The sequence below is a fragment of the Mesoplodon mirus genome (assembly GCF_964341445.2).
Source record: "Mesoplodon mirus genome assembly, chromosome: 7".
Lineage (NCBI taxonomy): Eukaryota > Metazoa > Chordata > Mammalia > Artiodactyla > Ziphiidae > Mesoplodon > Mesoplodon mirus.
Window position 1 is genome coordinate 100,346,708 of NC_138983.1, and position 11,472 is coordinate 100,358,179.

At 45.9% G+C, this 11,472-nt stretch overlaps 2 protein-coding genes across 2 annotated transcripts in view; one reads left to right on the forward strand and one right to left on the reverse strand.

Annotated features, from left to right (window-relative positions):
* LOC309808908 (uncharacterized protein) overlaps positions 1-11,231 on the forward strand; it is a gene marked incomplete at its 5' end in the record, with an annotated part of 114,320 nt that extends 103,089 nt beyond the window's left edge. Inside the window, one exon of the mRNA XM_082629478.1 lies at positions 10,902-11,231. Within this exon, the coding sequence (XP_082485604.1) occupies positions 10,902-11,109 (208 nt within the window). The 3' untranslated portion in view covers positions 11,110-11,231. The remainder of the gene's footprint in view (positions 1-10,901) is intronic.
* Positions 1,894-5,158, reverse strand: LOC309807230 (spermatogenesis-associated protein 31A6-like). Its single transcript, XM_082626575.1, has one exon. The coding sequence runs from the start codon at positions 5,098-5,100 to the stop codon at positions 2,983-2,985; it is 2,118 nt and encodes a 705-aa protein (XP_082482701.1). The 5' UTR covers positions 5,101-5,158; the 3' UTR covers positions 1,894-2,982.
* Positions 11,232-11,472: the final 241 nt, after the last annotated feature.

Sequence of the window (11,472 nt, forward strand, 5' to 3'; positions counted from 1 at the left end):
GGGGAACTCTACTCAATACTCTGTAATGGCCTCTGTGGGAAAAGAATCTTTAAAAAAAGTGGACATATGTATATGTATAACTGGCTCCCTTTGCTGTACACCTGAAACTAACACAAATTTGTAACTCAACTATACTCCAATAAAAATCTTTTAAAATAAAAAAATAGAGTACTACATGCATTTCTAAGAAATAAACATTATTTTCTTCATTCTTCTAAAATAAATAAAAATAAAATAATGTAATATGTGATCTTCAAGCTAATGAACACCTAAGAATGAAATTTGAAAATCTACATTTGGAATGTATAATTCTTTTGTTCAGAGGCAGTGACATTCCAAAAGAACAAAACTTCTCCAACATTTCCCCATTTACAGTAATGCTGACAGTGAGTGTCTGGTGGATCTCAGAGGGGCACAACTGATAATATATTTATCATGCTGCCAGTTTGCTAAGTGGTTTCATATTCACTAAGAAAGACTTGTCAATGGATACTGAAGAATAGATGTGAGGTCTCTGTGAAGTCTCTGTGTGTTGTCTCTGGGTGAGATCTCTGTGTGAAGTCTCTGTATGAGGTCCCTTTGGAAGGTATCTCTGGGAAATCTGTTAAATCTGTGCTAGGTTTCTGTCTGAGGGTCTGTGAAGCAACATGAGGTCCCTGTGTGAGGTCTCAGTATGTGATCTCTGAGAAAGGTGTTTGCGTGAGAAGTCTCTCGAGAGGTGTGTCCGTGAAGTCTTTGTGTATTGTCTCTGGGTCTCTCCATTTCTTTTTTTCTTTTGGTCTCTCAATTTCTTGTCTTACTGTACCTTATGGAAGACGGAGCAACAAGAGAAGGGCAAAGGGACTTGCTTCTTTCTGTTTTCTTGCTGTTCCATCAGCATCACCTGTCTGTGGCACTCTCCCAGCAGGAGCCAGGGGGGTCCAAGTCCAGCTTCCCCATATTCCCAGAACTCACTTCTGGGTGCCCCTGAGAGGACCCAGCAGCAGCCAGGCTCAGGTCCCAGCCCTGTCAACTCTCTCCTCTGGGTACCGACCCCTCCCACAAGTCCTGGCTTCACTCTCACTGCTCTGCCCATTCTGGAGGCTGCCTTGGGAATCGGGGCCCAGAGGTAGGGCCTGGCTCCAGGGAGAAACCAGGGGTGTGAGCAGTCCTGTGCTCACTCTGCCCCCTCCACCCCAGGTCACAGCATTTCCACGTGTTGAGGGGCCTGACAGGTATGGGGGATGGGGTCCATTTCTGTTGTCATCTGGATCAGGGGCATCAGCTGGAACCGAAATCTCCACAATGAGAAAGACACCACCTAGAGCTGTGTCCACCATGCGCCCTGCACATGGCAGAAAATACCAAATCACTCTAGAGAAATTCTTCCTCATCTCCCTGCTTTTCCATATGGACAGGGGTCAGGAGACAAGAAAAGCTGTGCCAGAAGCAGATCAGTGGAACACTCCTGGATTGCACCCTGCCCCATCCACTTTGCACAGGTCACCTCCACACCACCACGAATCCTGTCTGATTGCTTCTTCACCTGCCAGGCTCTGGGGTGATCAAGGACTGGGAGACAGGCAAGGCTTACTACACAATCACAAGCCAGTCCCCACCTCTCCCCTGGAGCAGTCCTTGGGCCATGTGTTTATGTGAAGGTCACCAGACTAGGAGTCACATCCCAAGTTCCCTAGTCCTGGCTTTTACACCTATTGTTAAGTTATCCTTTCTAAAAGTCAAGAGGTGATGATGTGTAAGCTTATTAAATATAGTATTAAGAGATTCACCTTCCCTGATTTGCTTTACTTCTATAAGTTTGACCTTCTGTTTTGACCTAAAGGTGGTTTCTCTAGGTCTGTGATCTTAGAGTTGGAATAGAGTAGAGACCCTGGCGTGGGGCCATGGTGAGCTACTGGACCCTTAACTTTTCCTCCCCTTTAGGCCTTTAGATGGTGGTTGTATGTCAGGGGGCTGTTCTTTCAGAACTGCAATTTATGGGAATCTGGTACCACTTTGCCTCCTTCCTTGGATCCAAGGATTTTTCTACACCTACATCCCACCCTAAATTCACAGTGTTTGACCATCAGATAGTTACTACCCACAGTCACACCCCTATTCCATTCATCCAAAACTCCTTCTCTGGGGTTAACATAGAGTGGAAGGTAGGTGACCCATGAACGCAGCCATTCATTTATATGGGACTGGACTCAACACAGCCCTCAGCAGCCTCCCTGATACTCCCCCCACCTACACACACAGAGCTGGAAATGCCATCCTTGCTGCTGCTCTAAAGTGTAGGAAAAACAGAGGTGGGGGAGGGTGATGCTGTACATTTTATTATGGCTAAGCTAAAAGGGGTTCATAGGGCATACCTCAATCCCAACCTTCATCAGAGAGAGAAGGAACTCTTAAGAGCAGATGTTGTATATTCCCTACCAAGAGATCCAGGGGCAAGATTTCTCCTGTTTCTGAACTCAGAGCCCATACTCTATTCCCCCCAAACTTCCATCCACTTGGCTCTGACACTTCCTGGAGCCTGAATTGGAATGTCCGGCCCTATCGTGTAAACCTATCCACTACAGTTGCATAAAGTTCAAAGTAGCATAGAAGGAGGAGAAAGACTGGTTGAACCAGATCCTTGGGTGTGGGTTTCATAGGTTTTTCCCGTCTCATTGTTAGAGTAATTTTGGTCTGTGTAATGACAGTATCATAAGGTGCAATGAAGGGACACGAGACAAGGAGCAAGCTTGTGATGCTACTGTCCACCTCCCTCCATGCCCCCCCCTTCTAGAAGACAAAGTGCACAGCAGAGACAGCAGCCATTACACTATGCTTTTATTAGGAAAAAAAAAAAAAAAAATATATATATATATATATATACATGTATTGGAGAACATTAAATACCTTGGACGTGCTAAGGAGAAAATCATTTTCTCTACATGGACTGAATGTTGACTTGGAGACATGTCTTCCTACTAAAGGGAAGACTAAAGAAGGATTTTACTGTCGACCAGGCAAGACACCTCCCCAAAGATGACAATGCCTTGGACAGTGTTGATGGCGGGCTGGGGCACCTGGAATCCTTGGCCCATACTGGCAGGTACTAACTGGAAACAAACTCTTCTTGGGGGGCAAGGATGGGAGGCACCTTAGGCCCAGCTGCTCATCGTCGAACCTTACACTTTTCAAACTATGTTGGTGTCTGACTTCCCTTTCCCTGATAGAACAACTCTGGCCCTTGGAGGTGGCTTTATGACTGCAGGCTGTATAACCCATCATTCTCCGTTGCTCTGGGTAGGAGGTAAGCCTATGGCAGCAGAAACACCCACATACTGGGACTTGGAATTCCAGTTTGTGTTCATTTAACTTTGTGGCATGAAGTCCATGGTGAATTGCTCTTTTTTCTTCTGGGATCTGTCCAACAGCTGTCATGAGTGCCTGACCCTCAGCAGTCTCACTCTTCAAGATTGATCTGCTTTTGACTGATCCGTGACTCTGGGCAGTGGCTGATATGGGCTTGAATTTTTGCAGAGCATCTCGACCACTGACTTTTTTATTGGGGAAAATCCACTTTAAAAATAGCCTCATCCTTTTTCTGAAGAGGCTTTCTGGAGGGCTATGTTTCTTCTCTGGCATGAGCTGGAGACATCTGCTCCCAATAGAGTCTGTTATTCCCCTGACCTGGGCAGGGTGGCTCATACTTCCAGCTTGAGAGGTCCCTAATTCTTTAAACCTTTCTTCATGCTCGCCTGGTTTATGCCTCCTACAGTCCTCTCTTTTGTAAGTAGGGGCAATCATCTTGCTCTGGCTCTTCCATGAGTCTTGGAGTTTTGAAGTTTTGGGCTCCTGCTGCCCTAGGTTGCTCCTTTGGGCTTCCATAAGGCCACTTGGCTCGTGGGAAGCTAACCTGTCTCTGGTGGGGACTCTCTGGGGATGGCACTGAGGCACCTGAGAAGCCAAGTTGTCTGCAGCAAGGAACATGTGTTTGGGAAAGTCCTGAATCTGGTTGTCTGACTGTACCTTTACTTTGGAGTTAAACTCACTGGCAACCCCCATGTTAAGGCATGGCTCACCTGGATGTTGGAAAACAGACATTCTAGGTAGTAGGAAACGTTTACTGGCCCCTGGTACCTCTAAACTCCTCATATGTACATTTGTGGTTTCGGATTTTGTCAACACTTTGGTTTCCAAGATAACACTAGACTGTGGTTGAAGAGCAGGAGACTCCTTGGCCTCCACAGCCTCCCTGGCCTCTTCACCTCTCAAAGATTGGGATCCTAAGTTCACCTCCATCACTGTTACCCTATGGCAGGGGTCTCCTGAGGCCTGACCACCACTCTCCTCCGTTGGCTCATTCCTGACCATTGCTGAACTTGGACCTGGCTCTAGGCTGTCCCTCTTGACCCATTCCACAGTCTCACTCTTCCAGGTTCTGCCCACAAGGCTAAGTGTGAGGGACTGAGAAGGTGGCCTGCCCTCCTGTCCAGTCAGAGAAGCCTTTGAGGGCCCATGGTAGTCAGCAGATGGAATCGCTCCCAGGGCACTCTGGATTTCCTTACACACAGTTGAGGGGACAAGGAGAGGCCTCTTCAGGGTAGGAACTGACTCTTCTGTTATCACCTTCTCTCCTGAATGAGCCTGAGGAGGTTTCTCCAGGAACTCAGCACACTTGACTGTTGAGTGGGACCCAGACACACAGGTGGCTGAAGGGGAAGAGGCAAACTGCAGAACGGTGGAGGGTTGGAGCTTTTTCCGCTTCAAGAGATTTATGGGCTTGAGGACCTTGAGGGGGAGGGTCCACCTGTGCTTTACCCAAAACCTTCTAATGTGTGCTTCCAGCACCTCTCGAGTGTCTGGATCAAGGAAGGAAACCCTACAGGAGGTGTTCATGCAGGGTTCCCAACCCTTCAAGCAGTATCTTCCACAGGCTCCAGCAGGCACTGCTTTGCACGTCTCACCAGGAGGGTCTTGACATGAGAGCTGATGAAAGTTGCCCTTGCCAGGAAGCCTCCCCAGGCAGCTGTAGGAGAGCAGATGGGGCCAGGATGGCTGGACAGGACAGGCAGGGGTGGGCACCTGCAGCCCAAGAACCCTCCTCTGCCCCCACACTGACTTCATAATGCTCCTGCTCTCCCTCACCCTAGGGCTTTAGCCACGCCCTCCCATGGCTCCCCCTCCCAGGGCTGGGGTCACATTATAGGCTCTGGGAGGAAGGACGACCCAGGAGAGAAGGGGAAAGATTCTTTACCTTTGCAGAAGTGAAACCAGGTTGTGAGTCCCCTCCAGTTCTTCCAGGCAATCTCTGCAAGCTGGAAATCAGGAGACTGGGTCATGGTGGTGAAGGCAGAGGCCTAAGAGTCTTTCAGGAGGCTGAGTGCAATGGCCCTTTAAGGGAAATCTTTGGAGGATTAGACTCTGGAGCCCAAGTATCAGTGTCCAAGGCCACATGTCCCTGACAGTGATGGTAAGTCTCACTTGAAAAGGGTTTGTCCTTTGCAAAGTGCCTTCACGTTAATTAACCCCTGTAGCCCTTACAACTGCCGTGTAGGGGAGAAAGGTCAGTGGTCATCACACAGAGGAATCTGAGCAAAGTTAAACAACTTGTCCACAGTTGGACTTGGAGGTCCCACTTCCCAACCCAGGCACCAATGGTCCACCACAGTCCACACACCCCATTTCTAGGTCCTCATGGCTTCATTCTAAGCACAAATTTCTGGGAAGTATCTGGGCTCTGATCTCCTTCCAACGAGCCTTCCCAAGGCTCTGTTTCCTGAAGAATAAGCTCTGCCACTGGCATCCTCAGAGACCGTGAAGCTGGGCCCTCAGGATTAGGAGAGATGGAAGCTAACTCTCGGGGGCACGCAGGACTGAATGGCAAAGGCTTACCTTTCAAAGATCCACTTTTCTTCCTACTCCTGCTCCTCCCCTTCAGCTCTACTTGATGCTGAGAGAGAAGAAGAAATGAGGGGCTAACACCCAACTCTCACTGTCATCTATCTAGGCAAGCTGTGTTCATGAACAACATGACTTTCTACATTTAACTAAAACTCTGTGGGGTTTTTTCCCCTTTTACTTATTTTTAAAGTGGATAAAAATATTTTCAGTTTTTCTTCTTTGAAGAGTGCAAAGAAGGATTTTTTTTTTTTTTTTTTTTTTTTGCGGTACGCGGGCCTCTCACTGTTGTGGCCTCTCCCGTTGCGGAGCACAGGCTCCGGACGCACAGGCCCAGCGGCCATGGCTCACGGGCCCAGCCGCTCCGCGGCATGTGGGATCCTCCCGGACCGGGGCACGAACCCACGTCCCCTGCATTGGCAGGCGGACTCTCAACCACTGCACCACCAGGGTAGCCCAAGAAGGATTTTTTAAGTTTTAATCACCATAGATTTCTTCTGTCACTGTTCCTCTGATCAAGAAACACACACATTCTCAGACCTAAATGCCCACGTGAGCTTTGTCAGATAGGATTCTGCTTCCCAAGGCCAGACCTCCACTCCAGCCTCTTCTCTCAGGCTCTCAGGGGCTCAGCATTGCCCTTAGATCAGCCCCAACACAGAGGAAGGTCTCCCTTGAGACACCCGCTGTGGGAAGGTGGCTGGTGAACCAGGGCTCAGGGGTCAGCCTTCCTGCAGAGATTGAACTCTTAGTAATCCAGTCCTTAACCATTAGTCACTGCATTGGGGACTTGCCCTGGAGCCCTCTACCATACCTGAACTCCTGGTCTACGATCTTAGGCTAGAAATCCTCATGCCCACTCTAACCCCTCTCTGGCCTGGCTTTTCCCTAGAAGGATGATGTTCTCTACTTTTCTGAGAGTTCCCATCTCAGGAGTCTCTCTAGGTGGTTTAGAAAAGTGGAAATAAGAATAAGAAAAAAAGAGATAATCTCTGCTGGGATTAAGCCAAAGGTTTCTTACCTTCCTGATGTTTCTATGTTTCCTAGGTGGTGCTAAGAATGGATTACTCTGGAAGCAGGGGAGTAACATTAGGAAGAGCCCCAGTCCACACAGGAACCCAAGGCTGATATCAATCACCCAGGAAGTTGGGCTGGATCTCAGCCAGATAGCAACCGTGTTTTTCAAAGAAAAGAGATTCTCCATCTTCTGAACTGCATTGCTGCCCTCAGGCAACAGAGCACTGGGAGTTCACTTGATGGCAGAACCCCAGGCCTGCATCACAGAGCTGTGGCCTTGTCACAGAGGGCTCCTGAGTGTGGGGGAGGGGCAATAAGAGAAAGAGGCTGAATCACTGCCCCTCCTTCCCATCCAGACCCACAGACACCTGCACCCTCCTGGGGCTTCCAGATCCCTCCTTCCAACTACTCTCATCCTGTCAGAGAGACCTTAGTCAATTTTCTGTTCATTCCATCTGGAACCTGGTTCCTTCATCCATTAGAGACCTTTACTTGAGGCCCACCAACTTGATAACTCTTGAACATCTTAAGCTGACCCTGGAAGACTGGCTGTTTCACAGACATTTTTACTCAGGATTTCCTTTGTCCTCAGCTCCAACTTTCCCACGTCATGTTTGTGTCTTGTGTAAACCCAGGGATAGAACTTGAATTTCTTTTACACTTATTTAGTTTTGTGAATTTTGAATAGTGTATGTTTTGCCTCATTTTCTATCAGAGGGAACTACACACAAAAATTAAAATAATTTATTTTTCAAAATTCATAAGTATGAAAGAATTATAAATAGTTATATAATAGGGAAGAACAAATCTGACTCCACATCAGATCTTTTTTACTTTAATCTTTATGCTTTGTTGCCTGAGCTAACTCTGTCCATCCCTGTGACCCAGGCTGGCTCTGCACTTTTTGTAAAACAATGTTGCCTAGAGCCTGAAATATACAGGATAGCCTATTTCTAAGGCTCTGACTTTTAAGAGCCCATTCCTGGAGATAAAAAGTTGCAGAACAGAAAATAATAATTGTTTTGTTGGAGGTTTACAGGAACACGTGACCTGACCAGGATCTGACCCATCTGGCCAGCTGCTAGAACAAAGGATCCAACACCAAGATATTTGCAACAATTAGCCATGCCCCTCCCTCACCTTGCCTTTAAAAAGGCTTTGCTGAAAGCCTTCAGGGAGTTTGGGGTTTTTCCTGGGCATGAGCCACGTGTCTTCTTGCATGGCACTGTGTAAACCTTTCTCTGCTCCAAACTCTGATGTTTCAGTATTTAGCCTCACTGTGCATCAGGCACACAGACTTGCATCTGGTAACAGTTAAACCTTCAAATGATATTTTTGTAAGTTTGTAGTGTTTATAACTCTGGAGTTAGTAAATCTTTAAACTGCACAAAAACTTTTGGGACACACTGCAAACACGCACACACACACGTACTCATTTTCCTTAACCAATCTAGTACTTTCAAATCCAATAATCCATAATTTTCTACTTAAAAAAATCTTTCATATGTTGTCTCAACCCAACTTCTTAGTTTGCAACAATAAGACAGTCCCCACTCTCCAGATAAATTTTGAAGTATGTGGTCTTAATCCATTAGGGCTGCTCTAACAATATACCATAGACTGGGTAGATTAAAGACAACAGACATTTATTATCACAGTTCTGGAGGCTGGGAAGCCCAAGATCAAGTCACCAGTATGGCCACCTCGTAGTGAGAGCTCTCTTCTTGGTTCACAGCTGGAGCCTTCTCTCTGTATCCTCATATGATGGGAGGAGGCTAGAGATATCTCTGGAGTCTCTTTTATAAGGCACTAATCCCATTCATGAAAGCTCATAAGCACTTTTGCATGGCCCGGCCTCCTATCTTTAAGAGGTAGGATTTCAACATGTAAATTTTGAGAGAACACTAACATTCAGATATGTGCACTCATTCTATACCCGGAAGCTAGGAATGGGTTAGGGTGAGCCAAGGTCCTGACCCTAAAGGGCTGTAGGGTGAAGAGTAGGACTAGGGGTCAAACCCTTGGGGCTGAGCCAGGTCTTGAGCAGCCTCTTCAGATATCCCTAGTGTGTTATGTATGTATTCTCTTTTCTGAGTGTGCCTTGCCTTTCCTGCCCCATCCTCCCAGGCCCCTGAAGCTTCAAGTCCAGCCTGAACCATATAGAAAGGGAGCTTTGAGTCTTACACAAAACTCCCTTATGACACCACTTCCTACCCCTTAGCAGTAACACAAGATTCACTGAAGGATTCACATGGTAAATATGTCTTAATGCCCCATGAGGGCTTTAAAATAATGTGTATTCTCTGCTTGTTGGTCATAATTTTATACAGTTTTAGTGGGAACGTGGGCATGTGAGTTTATTTGGCTATATTGCCATGAATGTGCACTTTCACAAACATATCTCCTACATCTACTATTTTTCCTACAGTCTTTTCCTCCCATATGATAGTCTCACCTTAATTCCACCTTTTATCAAAATTTAGACTTAGGTCTGTCACCATGTGGACATGCTTTGTAACAAAATAGCTTCAACCGAGGAGGTCAGTGGAAGGCCTGGACCAGCTATCTTGGTTCCATGATAGTAAGCAAAGGATCGCAAACTCCCATGTTAAGCTTAAGCAGAAAGCAAAGTTTAGTTAAGCATAGGTACACTCTCAGAGAGGGAGAGAGAGAAGGAGAGAGAAAGAGCAGGCTGTTTCTGAGAACAGGCTATTTCAGCGAAGTGAAGCAAGCCCAAAGCAAAGTATATCGAAGCAAAGGTACACTCTTGGGGTGGGGGGGAATGGGTGTACTGTTTCTGCAAATTGAAAGCAGCATTCCTATAAAGGCTTACGAGCGCTTTTAAGGAGCATTTTGCAGAGAGGTGGGGGTGAGTGACAAGGATCATTATTTGATTGACAGTCCTGAGCTATGGAACAAGTTTTCTGCTGCGCATGCTCTCATCCTTGAATCCCCAAGAAATGCCTACTGGGTGGGGGGAGGGGCAAAACCACATGTAATTTATTGTAATTATGGTATAATGAGTTTGGATTTACTATAGGTTATACGCCTGTCTGGTCTGGGCATGCACAGCCTGGAGAAGTCCCCTTGTGTTACTGTGCCTCTCTTTAACAGGATAAGCTGCCCACCACCCGACCATAGTTTCTCCCGTTCTGGGTGGAGTCAAGGGAGAGTCCCCAGATGGCTGGGTGTGACTCAATTTCTTCTTCTTGTCTTTCTCACCACTGTCACCTCCTTGCTGCTAATGTCTGACTAACTACCTAACAGGTCTTCCTTGCATTCATATTTGCTCTCTAAATTTTCTCTATTACTTTATTTTCAATATGTTTTGTTTGATGGGGTTTTTTTTTTGAAATTTAAAAATCTTATGATAACATTTACCTTGATTTATTTAATTATTGTTCTACTGTTATTGATTTCTGCCATCTTATTTTATGCTTTATTTTCTACATTTTCTTTATTGTTTCTTTTTTTCCCTTCTTTGGCATCTTCCATTTTACAGGTCAAGGGTACTTATGTTTGTTTGACATTTGGGAATTTTTAGTATTGTAATGGTTTTATATCTTGAATTATGTTAATTTTCTCAATTTCTTACCCGTGGATGAAAAATGTTCCCTGCCATATCAGTAGACAACGGATGTTGCAGTCATCAAGTCAGACGTCAAAGCGGGAACCCTCAACTGTGCACCTTGAGGGGATTCGGGATGGAGAAAAACAGGGTACTGGTTCTAGAGTTAAGGTGCATATCAAAGGAATGATTTCACGGAGCCCAGATTCTTTCATCTTCTCATACATAGAAAAATGCTAAAGTCCTTAACTTGAGAGGTCTAGTTTTCTTTAATTAATAGTAATCTTTTGATGTTCTGACTACCTGGTTTTTCTTGACTGCTCCCTTAGGTCTTCTGAGCAGTTCCTCAGAGTGATCTGACAGGCTGTGTTCTGGGCTTAAGTCCTCAGAAAATCTGCCAAATAAAACATAATTCTCCTTTTGGGTTGTGCATATTTTTCAGTCAGCAGTCTTGGCAACCAATGAAGGGGCCCAGAGCAGACTTTTCTTCTTTGCCTGAACTCTATGAGGATCCAGAGTCCTGGCACCAGCAGAGGCTTCTTGGGCCTGTCCGCTTTCTCCGAGAGTCCAGACGAATTTGGGTGAGTATCTCCTGGTTCTTGGATCTCCAGTTTTGGTTGATGATCCTAAGTTTTATTCAGTGGTGTTAAACTCTTCTCTTGAGTAGTAGGTTATCCTTGAAACTTGGTTTCAAGAAGAAGTACCTGGGTCATCCTCAGTGAAAGACACTGGGAAGATTTTTACTCAGTTTAAACACTGAGAGTTTAACCTCGGTAGAAAAACACTGGGAAGACTTTTGCTCAAGTGGGTTAGCCTCACTTAAAAGACACTGGGAAGATCTTGCTCAGTTTAGACACTGCGTGGTTTATCCTCAGTTGGAAGACTGGGGAGACTTTGCTCAGGTGAAAGACACTGAGTAAAAGTTGGACTGGGTAATTAGGTGGAAGACTAACCTGTCTTCCTTGAATTGGCTACTTTAATAGAGTTTGTCAAAATAAAAGTGATCTTCACAA

Coding starts and splice junctions, on each gene's coding strand:
- LOC309807230 (XM_082626575.1), bottom strand. CDS start 5,100: ATGAAGTCAGTGTGGGGGCAGAGGAGGGTTCTTGGGCTGCAGGTGCCC.